Source organism: Dasypus novemcinctus, chromosome 4 (assembly GCF_030445035.2).
Source record: "Dasypus novemcinctus isolate mDasNov1 chromosome 4, mDasNov1.1.hap2, whole genome shotgun sequence".
In the NCBI taxonomy this organism is placed as follows: domain Eukaryota; kingdom Metazoa; phylum Chordata; class Mammalia; order Cingulata; family Dasypodidae; genus Dasypus; species Dasypus novemcinctus.
The window spans coordinates 46050625-46065526 of NC_080676.1; the positions used below are offsets into that span (position 1 = coordinate 46050625).

The window sequence follows — 14902 nt, forward strand, 5'->3', positions numbered from 1 at the left end:
ACAGCTGTTGTCTGGCAGGCATCGTAAGCTCCCTGGGCTTCCCAAGTTGATTCCGTAGGTTTTCATGAAAACATATTAGTACAATGATCATTCTACTTCAGTTTATGTTTAATTTCAAAGTACTATAGATGGCAGGGATAAACAGTAAATTTCTCAGCATCTCAGAGTCAAGGTCCAAATAGAATATAACAAAATGAAGATTCTGGCCCCTTTCCAAAAAATAATAACAACAACAATTGTGGACTTGTAATTTAACCTACTGAGTGATTGAAAGTGCTCAAATAACCAGTTACTGGTAAATTTCCACTTCAAGGTATATATAACACAATCAAAGTAGTACCAATTTTGTCGTCCCAATTATTTTTTTCTCTTTGGTACCCACTGTTGATTCTAAAGGAGTGGCAATGACAACAATTGTCTATAGGTGCTGGAAACACTTATTACCCTCCACCCCAAGGGAAAATGAATTGACCTGCTGGTCATGCTGTTCAGTATATAAGCGTATAAATGGCAATTCATTAAATCATAATGAATAGTTAACATTCACTGAACACAACCCAAAGTACTTTAGATAGCCTAAAAATATACAAATTCAACAAATTACTCTCTTTAAAAAAATCAGCTCAAATTTCCCCCAGTGTGCTTAAGTTGGTTGTAAGATAAATTATGTTCTTTCAATGTGCAAACATTGCTAGGGATAAGTTGCTGCACTAATCCCTCGAGGGCTACAAAGATTAATCAGACACCGATTACACTGACTGAGCCCTTAGCCGACTTACAGTCTTTTAGGAAAACATAAGCCAGAAAGTGAAAAGCTGCCTAAGAGAAACAAAAATAAAGAGTAATGGTGTTTAGAGGTGGGAAAGATTCCTATTTATTGGAGAGCTGAGGTCAAGGGAAGGTTTACAGAGAAGATGCGGTGAAGGCCCTTTCATTCATTTTCTACAACAAACCAAAGACTCCATCGCGTCCGTGTCAGGCACTCCTCTAGGGACAAAGAGAAAGAATTATAAACAAACGAATGGAAGAAAGAGTTTGAGGTGCAAGGATAAATGTCTGAGCTGAGTGAGGATAGGCTGGACTTGGGCCGTCAGAGATGGGGAAAGGCTTTCTCAAGAGCTGCAGCAGGAGCCGAGGCGGGAGGCACCACACAAAAGCATGCCGGGGACCGGCGTGGGAGGAGTTTCTTTTCAGGCTTGAAGGAGTCGACAAATTTTAGAGGATTTGAATATTAGGCTAGGAAATTTGGACTTCACAGGGCAAGGACAGGCTTTGAAGGATAGAAGGTGATGGGTGGAAGGTGAGGGGGCTGAACCTTAGCGCGCAAATTACAAGACTGTTACACTGTAATTGATCAGAATTGAAGAAATAAGGCCTTCATCTAGGCTGGTGGCAGAGAGAACCAAAAGGAGGTAACAAAATTCCACAGAGGAGGAATGAATGGAAAATGAGAATCTCTTCCATATATTTGGTCTTAGTTGTTAGGTGGGCATTGATATGCTAAAGACCAAACATGGCAAGGATATGTAAAGCTAATTACAAATTACTCTCAGAATGCTCAGCTGTCAAGGTTGATGTGTCCATTTACCTTTACTCTCCATTGTTAAATAACTCATAATGCCTCACCTGCCCCTACACCAGTAGAGTTTGCCATGAAATATGCAATACCTGAATCCAGTGATACATATCTTGCATTTGAGGTCTTTGCAGGGATGTGGGAAAGCCTTGATTTGAAAGCAAATTTTAAAGAGAGGAAATTTCTAACTGGCCATAATCCAGAAAAGAAACTTATGTATTTGGGTTTCATGGATACATTTTGGTATATGGAGAAGTACATTATTTCTATATGTTACTGAGACAAATAAAAAAGAATATCACTCTTCAACATTGAAAATAGGTCATGTATCTACTAATAGACAATGCAGCTGCTGTGTCTCACCAGAACAGTGATGCATTCAACTTTCTGACAACTGTTTTCCCCTTAGGGGAAAGGATCAGTAAAGGAATGCTTGACTCAGGAAGCAGATGTGGTTCAAGCGATTGGGCTCCTGCCTACCACAAGGGAGGTCCATGGTTCGGTTTCTGGTGTCTCCTAAAGAAGACAGCGAGCTGGCACGACGGGTAGGTACAGCAAGCTGATGCAACAAGAGATGCAGCAAAGGAGGGAGCAGAGTTCCCGGTGCCTCCTAAAGAGGATGAGCAGGACTGTGAGTTGGCGAGATGGTCAGGCATGGTGAGCAACAAGATGATGCAATGAGAGACACAACAAAGCAGAGAACAGAGGTGGCTTAAGCAAATGGGCACCTCCCTCCCACATTGGAGGTCCTGGATTCAGTTCCCAGTGCCTCCTAAAGAAACAAAGGTGAACAGACACAGCAAATGCAAAACAAAGTGGGGGTGGGGAGAGAGAAATAAATAAAATAAATTAAAAAAAAAAAAAGAGTGCTTAACTCCCTGGACTGTACCAGGTCTTGTCCTTCTATAGCATAATTAATAAAGGAATACGGGGTTGTCAAATGCTGAACAAGTTTATTGCATTAGATAAAGAGAGGTGAAAAGTAGGAAGACAACATTAGCAATATATATCTTAAAAATTGCTTCTTCTCTGTCGGGCTGGTGTGCCCAGGACTGTAAGTGACTGGCATCTGTGTTCAGACCTGTATGCCCATTCATATGGGGAAAATGGGAAAATGGTGATCCAGGACCAACCAACAGCAAATTAGATTCAGTAATTTTATTTATTCATTCATGATCTGAGGGCTCGAGTCATAGAGTTAGATGTTGGGTGTAGAAAGGTGAGAGAAACAGACATGCTTTCTCCTTGTGGTTCTCTAATCTAGGAGGGAAGCAGTGTGGGAGGCACAAATTTGAAAGTAAGTAAAAATACAAATAAAAGGAAGTGCCCAAGGAAAGTGTGATAGAAATAAAGGGTTAAGGGGGTGCCTACTTACAAAGGTGATCGAGGAAGACCTCTCTGAAGAGAGGGGATTAAGTGAGACACGAAGGCTGAGGAATTGGTCATGGGAAAAGCCAAGAACAGAAAAAGCCAGATGGAGGGTAAAGACGCCAGCGTGAGCAGCAGTACTGAGGACAAAATGGGTCAAGAGAAGGCTGCTGACCATGACCAGGAAGATGGCCACGGGGTGGGGACCGCGGGGTGAGGACTGTGGGTGAGTAGGAAGTTCACCGGGAAGGGATGATAGAGCAAGGGGCTGACGTGAAAAAAGGGATGACAGAGCAAGCTGATGCATGAAGATAGGCATACTGGTGGTACTCAGAATGGAGAAGATGGATAACTTTGGTGACCTTATTTATTTTATTCCCTGCCATGTTTCAGAAAGGATATAAGAGGGCTTATTGATAATACATTAGAAAGTAAAAAATGAGTGAAGAAACTGAGAAAAATGAATGTTGGAAAAATAAGATTAAAAAAAAAAAAAAGATTAATCAGAAATAAGTTCATATTATAGGTGGGCCACAGGTTTGGTTCTGAGCTTTCCAGCAGCAGTGCAAAGAGGGGAATAATAGAATTAACAAGTGGCTTGGCATAATGAGAAGTAGGTTCAGAAGTGGCAATGTAGATGGGACTAGAGAGATGATAAATGAAGGGTTTTTCACAAAATTGATAGTAGGCAATTAAAATAACCACAACAACAATACTACCTTGGGAAGTGGACATGGCTCAATGAATACAGCGTCCACCTACCACATGGGAGGTCCAAGTTTCAAACCCAGGGCCTCCTTGACCCTTGTGGAGCTGGCCCTTGCACAGTGCTGATGAGTGCAAGGAGTGCCGTGCCACGCAGAGGTGTCCCTGCGTAGGGGAGCCCCATGTGCAAGGAGCATGCCCCATGAGGAGAGCCACCCAGAGTGAAAGAAAAGTCCAGCCTGCCCAGGAGAGGCATGGCACACACGGAGAGCTGATGCAGCAAGATGACACAACAAAAAGAGACAGATTTCTGGGCCATTGACAAGAATAGAAGTGGACACAGAAGAACACCCAGCAAATGGACACAGAGAGCAGACAACTGGGGGGAGGGATAGAAATAAATAAAAAAATAAATCTTAAAAGAAAAATACTACCTTGAACTGTAGGAATGGTTTCCTCAAGGGTTCTCAAAATCATCTGCAAATAATATTGAATAAAGCTTGTTAATTTCCCTAAAATTTTAAACTATCAAATGCCTAGGGCTCTTCATGCTAATATCTAATAGGGAGTTTCTACATAAGATAACAATCTAAGAAGATTTAAATGGTTTGAGAACAGTGTTTGGGTGGGGTAGGGTGGGACCTAGAATGAATATTGAGGCAGTTGTTCCTATGTAGTGACTGAGCGACAGCCCTCTGCCTGGGAACCTTCTATTTCTGGATGAAGTCTTTGAAAGGCTACACCTGGAGCAGAAGTCAACCTGCTAACCACAGTCTGCCTCGTGTTTCCCATACCCCAACGTGGCTGGTGGCTGTGCAGCCAAGGCCCCCACTCTCTGTGTGAGGTGTGGAGTGTGTATGTGTGTGTGTGTGTGTGTGTGTGTGTGTGTGTGCGTGCGCAGACCTTCACAGACCTTCACAGACCGCCAGGGTAGGGTGGCCACACAGCACTGTGTCGTTCTCTAATTTTTGATATTGCGACTGTGACATTCTCAACATAATAATATTTTGCCAAGTTCCTATATCTTCCCTAAACATCTAGTAAAACCCCCTGTTGGTACTAACCAGGGGAGAAAACCAGTAAGAAACGGTGAAAGCTGAGCTTCTCTACTCAACAGTCAGACCCTGACTTGGCGCACCCATGGCTTCTGAACTCTGTTCAAACCTGAGGGCCCCTCCCATCACCACCCTACTTTTCCCATCAGTTAATTTTGCAACTGCCAGAATTCCCCTCCTCTGAATTCCACTGCAAATCAGAAACGCTGGGCTAGTTCCTCATCTCTAGCCCTGATCTCAGATAAGCTGCGTTTGTAGGGCGGGCTGTAATCCAATGGGCCTGGGCTATGGGGAAAGACAGCCAGAGGGGGCTTTTGTGTGCATGTATCTCTCTCTTTGTGCCTGTGCATGTTTTTCTCCGTCTCTGGAACAGAAAGGAAGGAAGGAAGAGGATCAGCAGGAAGGAGAGAAGGGTAATCCCTGCAGTGTGAGAGGCAAAATAAAACAGTGATTAAAAGGTGGTCTGGGTTCAAATCTGTCAGCTACCAGTGCTGGGAGACTTTGCTATGTTACGTAATGATTTCTTCATCCGTTTTAAAACAATAAGAGGATGGTAAAGATTGCTTCCTCATCAGGCAATTGTGAAGATTAAATGCAGTAAAGTGGGTAATGAGCATAACTGTTTACTGGAAATAGTCTGTTCAGTTGACGGTGCCTGGAAATACTGGGGAATTCTTTCCACCACCACACTCCTACCTACCCCCCTTGTGTCCATGCCCAGCTATCTCCATTCTGGTTGGTGGCAGGATGTGAGATTGGCAGGGAGAAAGAACAACAGGAAGAGACACATAAACCCATCCGCACTTCTCTTTATCTCCCTGTGCTTTGGTTTCCAGATTTCTACCCTACTTCTGAGGTTCTCTCTCCTCACCGTGGGATCAAGGTCCCACAGACCACGGAGTCTCATTCCCCAGGTTCTTCAGAAGCCTTCCCCAGCCCAGGCTTCCTCTCACCCTCACCCCTCCAGTAATCATCGTAACTGGAGTCTGCTGCTTCACTACCACTGGGGAGGAGCCCTGGTCCAGGGCTGCCACAGAGCCTCTGAACTCCCAAGACTCCCAGGCGGAGGACGGATTTCCTTTCCTGAAGGAGGGTCACGGCTGATGGCTGCATCTACTGTGAGTTCTGCTCAGGTTTATAAACAGGAACGGTCACCCACACAACGTTGTTTCTATGGTAAAGTGGGTACTGAGAGGGAAACAATGGCCTTACAAACATGGCTTTGAAACACAACCCCCTTGTGCCCTGGGAATTTCCCCAGTATTTTCTTTTTAAAATAATGTTGGTATACTTCATAGTTTACAGAGTATTTTCACATCCGCGTTCTCATCTGACCTTTTCAGGTAGGCAGAAGGCAAATATTAAATGTCATCTTGCAAAGGAGCAACAGCCCACGGGAAGAAACTCGATCTGACTTAAGTGACTTTACCAAAAGTAAACCTAGTTAATTGCATTTAGGGTAAAAAATTATTAGCTAAGTAAAATGTTTCTATTAGAGATCCTGTTCAAGCAGTTTTAGTAAACAGATAATGATATTTTGTAATTAGTCATTTACTGACTGTAAATAGAGATGTCATCTTCGATTTCTCAAAGTATCTCTTTCTTTCCTCTTCTTTCTTTTTTCTTCATCTCTCCATGCATACAAAAAATAAATTCCCAGATCAACAATTTGGGAAGAACACAAAACACTGTCAGTTGGCCTTTTGTATCTTCTCCATTAAAAAAAAAAAAATCACACCTACTTTAATGTTATGTGACCTTGAACCTATTTACTGGCCTAACAATGCCTCAGTTTCCACATGGTATGATAAAGAAGTTAGACTAGATGAGTGTGAGGTAGAAGAATGAACTATAGACCAGGATTTGGCCGAGACCCAACGATGGGTGCTGTTTTACCCTTTCCTAGTTTTACAAATTTGGGGAAAATCACAAGTGTTCTGGGCCTTCCTCATTCGCAAAATCAGGGCTCTAGACTTGATGGTCTTACACATTCCTTCCCCTCTGGCCTTCTTTACCTGCTGGTGAGGTCACCTGGCAGTGCACCTACCTTTCTAATGAACTGATGTAGTTGCCACTTGATTCGCCAGCAAGGACTGTCCATACTCTCTTCCTCAGTGGGGTCCCAAGAGCTGTCATCTTCCTTTAAGAAACAAGCAATTCCACTTCTGGAGTACTTGTCCTGCAGCTGGGTTGGGAAAGAGTATGACATGTCATTGTGGATAAGTGCTTTTTAGGTTTTTGACCCACAGTCAAAACAACAGAGACTGATGACTGATTCAGACAAGTGTTGACATCTTGGATGAGTTCATGAGTTGGAATTAAACTCAACATGCTGTCCTTCATCCTTTGAATAGGAGGAAACAGTTGGAGACTTGGAAAGGATACATGTGTGGGTCAAGCATCCTGAGTCGTGGTGCTTTTCCCTGCACCAACCAGCAGTGTTTCCCTCGGCAGGTCGCTTCCCCTCTTCTGAGTCTACTCCTCATAGGAGTTTTGAGGAGGTTCCCTGGGCCGAATCCCTTCCAGCTCTGACATGCTGCAGACCCCATTCTGAAGCTTGAGAACCCGTCTAGACACAAGGTAGGCAATGGAGTCGGTTTAAATTCCAAAATCACAAGTTAAAAAAGAAAAAGCCACAGGGCACTGTGAAGGGGCACACAACAGTAGTCTCTTGCTTTGGCTATCTGAGTATATTCCAGTTCTTGTGATTTCTACTCCTCTGGATGGCACAATCAGAATCACATTGCCTTTAGAAATTTAAATGTAGCCTCGCTAAATGTCCACACTAGCAAGAATTTATCTGCAGAGACTTTAAACACCATTTGAAGGTTTGCTCCCTACTTCAGATAAAGAGAGGAAGCATTTACAATAGCCAAATTAATGCCAACAAAGTCCTTGCCTATTGTTAAACATGCCCTGCCCCCACCCCCACTCATGCATCCTGAACCCTTCAGACCAGTAACTGATTAATCAAGTTTGCTTTCATCTGGCAAAGAAAAACAGCAAACCACAAAAAGCCAGATTTGTTTTTCTTTCTGTTTGATTAAAAAAAAATAATAACTGGGATTGAAGAAATGTTATTTCCCCGTAGAAATCTGCCGAATTGCCTTTCTCTGGGAAAATAAATAGGATAATGACCGTTTTTATCTGTGATTTGAACTCCAGAAAATGAAGAATGGATCAAACTTAAAAATGATCTGCTCCTTCCTATAGAAAGGCGATCTCATTCCAAATGACAGTCACTTAACCATTTATGAGACGTCCCAGCCAGAGACAAGGTTCTGTACTTTGACATATACCCCTTGGGCCACTGAACAGGGACATTTGATCAAGGTCCATCAAGTGCAAAAGCATAAACCAGAGTTAATTAATTCCTTCCACAGATCCTGGCAAAGAACATTCAGTTACCAAAAAATTAATGTTTATTTTCCTTCTTTTTTAATTACAAGAAAAAAACTTTCTCCTTTTTCTCTAGCAGGGGTGACAGTTGGAGGCACCTAAGCTGAGAAATGACTGACAGTGGACTTAGCCAGCATCGCCTTGCCCCTGCCCACCCCTTACTCTTCTATTCTAGAAATCTACTTACATCTCCAACTTACTTGGAAGTTGAGAAAACGTTTTATGGAAAGAACTCAATCACATATGGTTCGGAAATATATGAGCATGTGTAGCCAACTGGGGCAGGATCAGGTAGGAAGAGGGAGAGCTGGATTCAGCCACAGGGACCGGGGCTGGCTCCACAGGGAGTGAGCAAACGTTGAGTGGACTCTGGACCAGCCCGGCCGTGCCGGCAGCACGAATGTGTCCTGGGCAGCCGGGGGTTTTGATGAAGCTCAACAAGTAGGTTCACGAACCTCTGTGACTTGTTGGGGCAAAAAGATGGGCGCGGCTCAGAAGGGAGAAGTAATTCGCCTTCTTACTTTATTTACAGCGGCTGGGAGCGGTCTCGATCTGCAAGAGTTGAGAGAATGGGAGGCCAGGGCCGCAGGCAGGAAGAGAGAGTGGAGAGCTGCCCAGGGTCTCGGGCTGAGGGGGCTGAAGTGGAGCCTGCGAGGGGTGAAAGCGGAGCCTCAGCAGGGGGCCAGCCCAAGTCAGTCCCAACTGCTGGCTGGCACCAGTGATACCCTCTGGGGTTTTCCAGAAACATTTTCAGGAGGTAGAAGGGGGATTTTGGAAATTTTTGTAAAGTCCTGGGTGTATGTGAGTAGGGAGGGGATAAGCTAATGTGACTTCATTGTTACCCAAAATGAGTGAAACTTTGACACATGCAAGACACACAGATGACCTGGAAATTACAGAAAAGTAGAGAGAAGAGCACTACAATCATCCATTATCCTGCCTCCCACAGAACCACCAGTTAACTTTGGATGATCTCCCTCCCATACAGACTTGTTTATAAGATTAAGATCAGACTTAAATGCAATTCTGTATATAGTTGGTTCCTCTTAAGATTATTTTAAAAAGTCATCTTCTTTAAATCTGTAGGAAAATCATGAATGAGTATAGAAATTTTTATGACATTTCCTACAGAAAATTTAGAAAATATAGAATAAAAAGGAAAAAGTTACCCATCATCCTATCATCTAGAAATCATTATTATCAACAAATTCTAGAAGTTTTTATGACTAACTAGAAGAACCTCTGACCCTCCCCACCCCAGACAATTTTTCCATTACCGTATGTGGTAGCTACTTCTCTGTAGAACCTTGCCTAATACTGGTAGACTGAGCACATGGGGGAGTGGGTGTGTGCGGCTATTTCAAGAATAATTAGTGTGATAGAGCTGCCTTTCCCCTTACCGTTCCACTTCCTTGCCACATCAAAATGTATATTTCTTGCAGCATATCACAGTCTAGGAGCTATTTTCGCATTGACTGCATCTCTGGGCATGAGGCAGGGTGGGGGTGGGGTGGGGCTTCCTCTGGAAGGAGAGGCAGCCTTTGCCCTGGTGGCCTGCTCATCTGTTCCAGGAGTGCTTGGTTCTAAGAAGTGGATTTCCACAGCTGCTGTTGGTGCCATGGCAAACACGGCTGTTGTCCAAGCCAGGGCCAACCATTTCTTGGCAGCACTGGAAGTCAGCAGGGAGAGCTCCTTTGCAGGTTCAGAGTCTTTGAGATAGTAGCTCTGACCCTCTCAGCTGCCTAGACATTAGTCTCTAACAATCATTTTCTGCAGACCACAAATAGCATAAAGGAGTCCCCTCTTCCCCATCTGGGATGCCATTGTGATAGGCAGTTCCCTTGTCATAAAACCATCCCAGGGAGACACAGATTTGGAGGCTGAGTCCATATTTGTTATTCAAGCTGCTAGTCTACAAACTTATTTTTGAAGACTTAATCCAATGTTTCTAGCTCTCCTTAACCCATACTCTCTACAACTTCCACCAGTAAAGGAGGACCCTGTAATCTGTTTCAGGGCAAAGAATACTTATGTTGAATATGATTTTCCAAAGTCTACACAGATACCCAAGGAGATTCAGATTTATTTTCCCTTGCAAAACCTCCTGTGAGGAGACTAACTCCTACAGGAGGCTTCTCAACAGTAATTACAGTGGCTAAAACTTACTGAGGATCTATTTAATGCCTGCATTCAAAACAGGACTTCCCCTTTTACTAGCTGTGAAATCTTGAACAAGTCTCCTAACTTCCCTAAGCCTTAGTTTGCTCCTCTATAAAACAGGGTGTTATGAGGATGAAACAGGGGCAACACTTAGCAAAGTTCCTGGTACACAGTATGTGCTCAATATCGGTTAATTCTCCCCTTCTAGTACTCAGTGTATTCTTCTGCATGTCTATGCATACATGTAAATATGCAATCAAGAAAAATGTGCACAAATGTGGGGATGTTCAGCTTTATATGAAACTTCCATTTGTATAGTAGAAGAATTCAAAGCAAACTTACTATATACCCAGATAATCCCATGTATCAAATCAGTCAAAACCAGTTAAAGCAGTCTTAAAATTAGGCCTACTGGTACCATGGCCAGATTGATAGAGCCACTTCTATAAGAACAAGCAGACTGTGTTTATGTTGCAAAGTTAACAAAGATTAGGACATGTTGGCTCCAAATAGGTAAACACAGGCATTGCAGTTTTTCATATAGACTTAGAACTTTAGACCCGGACTATAGGTTCATTGATTTTTTTCCTTACAAATATACAGACTTCAATGTGTGTCCTACATATAAAGTTGACTATCCTGGTCATCTGATGGTGGTTATAGTTTTCATAATTACTTGCAAATCAAATAAGAGTTTCTTCCATTTCCAAAGGAAAAATTTCTGTTTGAGAAAACCAGATTTACACTTCACAGGGTAAACAAATTGCATTTCCTTGGTAGATAATTAACACACTGTGGCTTTTGCACAGTTTTTTATTTTTCTGAGAAACTTAACTTTGCATTTCCTGGCCAGTTGAGAGATTTATAGTTACATCGCAATTCAGAAGCAAACAAATTGCATCACAAGTGCAAATGTGCTAATCTGCTGTGCACTGGCTTAGGTGCCCGCAGACTCCAGCCCAGCAGAGCTAGTCGCTGCTCTGCCTCCAAACACCTGCCCGAGCTTGGAAAGTCGTTTTGTGAAGTCTCTACTCTCCTCGTCTATAAAATGAGGAGTTTCCAAAGTTCCTTCTGCTTGCAGTTCTCTAATAATATAAAATCAGTCAAAATGTACATTACCACTTTATGTTTGTTATAATATAACAAAGGTTGAGTTGGTTTCTTTTAAGCAATTTTGCAATTTGTAAGTCCAGAAGTTTTATATAGTTGAGAAATGCATAAGCTATAATGACACTAAGCTTTCTTTTTCCTCAGTCAGATGTGCCTGGATGAGTACTTGGACCATCCACAGGCATGGACTGGCAGTTTTATTTTCAATTATTTGAAATACTCATGAACTGTGAAAAGCTGAGTCCACCTGATAACCTCTTTGTTATAGACTTCACCCATGACTTGGCTGTAGCGTAGCCGATCCCTGGAACTTAACGCTTCTGCAAAGCAACTACTTGTATAACAATTAGGGACGACGCCCAGAGAAAGCAGCATTTTCTTCCTCTGTAAAATCTTCCAGGAGGAGCAGGTGGAGAGACAAAGGAGAGGCAGGTCGCGGGTTGCAGAGAGGCCGCGGCCGGCCGGTGGTACTGACCTGCTTGAGCTCGTTGGTGAAGTACACGTAAGTCACGGCCACGCACAGGCACTGCAGCAGCACCGTGAAGATGAGGATGAGCACGCAGGTCTGCCCGGGGCTGGGGCCCCCGGGGCTCGGGGCTTGCATGGCCATGGCCTGCCGGTGTCACTGCCACGGAGTCAGCACAAAGAGTAGTTCTTGTGCGTGAGCGGTGAGCAGGGTGGAGCCTGTTTGGCTTCTTTTACCAGGAATGAGAAAATGAAACTAAAATCGCCTCTCAGCAATAACAAACGGCAAGAAGCCGGCTTGTTTCCCTCAGGAGCCAAAGAGGTAAACACTTGAAAAATCCTTCAAAATCTAAGGGCTGTGTGAGGCTTAAGCCAAACACTCCCTCCCTAGTGCTCAGGGCCTGTGCCATTGCCCAGCGACTGTCATCCCAGCAGCCTGTCCCTGTCAGCTGACCCAGTGTCTGACCATGGCCTGAGGCCACTCAGGTCTGGAGGTGCTGGCAGCTGGACATGGGATTATCATGCAATTCCAGATGGAGCTAGCCATTTTGGTTATATGTATATTTTTAGGAGGTTCGGGGGATTGAACCCAGTACCTCCAACATGGGAAGGACAGGCTCAACCACTGAACAACACCCGCTCCTATATGCAATTTTTGAGTACTTTTGGAAGTAGCCATGGAATAACTGTGGCGTACATCACTTTCCCAGCAACCTCATCATGATGGCAAAACGAAAGCAAATTTCAGAGCTATTTCTTCCACACATGGAAATAGTAAGCATTTATTAGCTAATAAAAACAACCATATTACTTAACTCCGGATTTGACAAATTCCCAGTTCTTTATCCTTTGGAGGTCAGTGATTCTCAGCCTTGTCTGCACTTTGAACTCATCTGGGGAGATTTTTTAAAAATGCTGATTCCTGGGAGTGGGTGTGGCTAAAGCAGTTGAGCTTCTGCCTCCCACGTGGGAGTTTCTGGGTTCACTCCAAGGCAATTCCTCAAAAAACCCCCCAAAATCCAACCAAGCAAACAAACAAACAAACAAAAACTGATTCCTGTGTCTCAACCCTCATACACACAAGAGTTACCTAGAGGAGCTTTAAAAAAAATACCAATGTCTGGGTCCTTTGCCTAGAATTTCTGATTTTAAAACTGTGGGCGTGGTCTCCAGCTATTGCTCTAGATACGTCTGGGCAGAAGGATTTTTTTTTTGTTGAGGTACCGGGAACTGAATCTGGAACCTTGTATGTGGGAAGCTGGCACTCAACTTCTAGGCCACATTGGCTTTCCTGAGTTGATTTTTTCGTTTGTTTTTGCTTTTCTTGGGAGGCGTGGGGAAGGAACCCGGGACCTCCCTTGTGGGAGGTGGGAGCTCAACTACTTGAGCCACATCTGCTCCTGGGCAGAAAGAGTTTTAATCTCCAGAGATGATTCCAGTGTGCAGCTAAAGTTGAGACCACCTGGCCTATAAAAAGTTTTTGGTGCTTGAACTGTCACTTTGCATGAAAGATTCACTGAAGGCAGAAGTGACTGAACTTTATTGGCTGAATCTTGTTATCCTTTTATTTAGCACCAGGTAATCAGAATCCTCTTATTCTCAGTTGGATGTGGACATGCTAGGAATTTAGCCTGGGCTCTCATCCCTAAGGGTTCAGTCTAGAGCAGAGTTGGCAAATGACACCTGCAGGAGGTCAAACCTGGCCCGCTGCCACGGTTTGTAATATGACCCACATTACATTTTTAAATGACTTCTAAAAAGTCAAAAGAGAAACATTTCATGACACATGAAAATTATATGAAACCCAAATTTAAGTGTCCATAACGTTTTATTGGAACACAGCCATGAACTTTTGTTGACATGTCGGCTCTGGCTGCTTGTGCCCTACAGCAGGAGACAGAGCTGAGTGGCTGGGACAGAGACGGCCTGTGGTGCTCTCAACACTTTGCACTATTGCTTGGCACACTATAAATCTCAGTAGTGCAGTTATGATGTGATTTTGCTTTTTGTTCACAAGCCTAAAAGTGTTATCATCTCGCCCTTCACAGAAAACGTTTTCCAACCTCTGGCCTAGTGCTTCACTAGTCGATTATTTATCCTTTTCCCAGAAGCAAGCTAAGTGCTTTTAAAATATTTCAGCCAGTTTACATGTCTTAAATATCACTAATTTCAACAAAGAGCCCATTTCTGTTATTATTAATGAGTCACCAATTTTACCAATTATAGTGGAGTAACTGATAAAACATTCCCACCCCCCCACCCCCACCACCCACTGCTGCCGTGTCCTAAGCCCTGAAACCGACAAATATGACCTTCTTTGGAAAAAGTGTCCTTGCAAATGGAATTAAGTTAAAGATGCTGAGACAAGATCATCTTGGATTATCTGGGTGGGCCCTAAATCCAGTGACACGTGCCTCTCTACACAGAGGAGAGACAGGCAGCGGAGAAGACCACATGAAGGTGGAGGCAGAGATTGGAGTTATGTGGCCACAAGCTAAGGAAAACCTGGAGCCACGGGAAGCTGGACGAGGCAAGGATTCTTCCCTAGAGCTGTCAGAGGGAGCACAGTCATGCCAACACCTTGATTTCAGACTTCAGCCCTCCGTAACAGTGAAAGAAAAAATTTTTGTTATTTTAAGCTACCAAGTATGTGGAAATTTGTTTCAGCCACCCAAGAAAACTAACACACCAGTTAAAAGCAGTTTCTGACATTCATCATGCTAATTATCAAAGCCCTGGTATGGGTGTGTCACAGGTAATAGAAAGAGGGGTCGTCCCCTCTGGAGTGTGGACTCTAATTAGAATGCTAGGAGACCACCTGTGGGTTGTCAAGTCCTAATCAGGGAAAGTGATGGGACCTAAGGGATTATTTAAATTAACTAATACACAAAAAACATCACATTATGTCTGTGATTCTCAATCCTGGCTGCACACTGGGATCATCTAGAAAATTTTAAAAGCATAAATGCCTATCTTCCACCCCCACACCTTTTAAAGTTGGAAATTCCAGGAGTAGGATCCCGACATTGGTACTTATTTTAAAGCTCCCCAGGTGACTTATGTG

The 14902-nt window shown here is 43.5% G+C and overlaps 1 protein-coding gene across 2 annotated transcripts in view; it reads right to left on the bottom strand.

The window, feature by feature from the left end:
• Nucleotides 1-12290, bottom strand: part of TNFSF10 (TNF superfamily member 10) — a 33255-nt gene extending 20965 nt beyond the window's left edge. The window contains exons 1-3 of one of the 2 annotated variants that reach the window (XM_004463954.5): nt 11849-12290; nt 6752-6889; nt 4084-4126 (exon numbers count right to left, since the gene is read on the bottom strand). In XM_004463954.5, coding sequence (XP_004464011.1) covers nt 4084-4126; nt 6752-6889; nt 11849-11983 — 316 coding nt within the window. In that variant the 5' untranslated portion in view covers nt 11984-12290. The remainder of the gene's footprint in view (nt 1-4083; nt 4127-6751; nt 6890-11848) is intronic. The other variant, XM_004463953.4, reaches the window with a different exon arrangement.
• Nucleotides 12291-14902: the final 2612 nt, after the last annotated feature.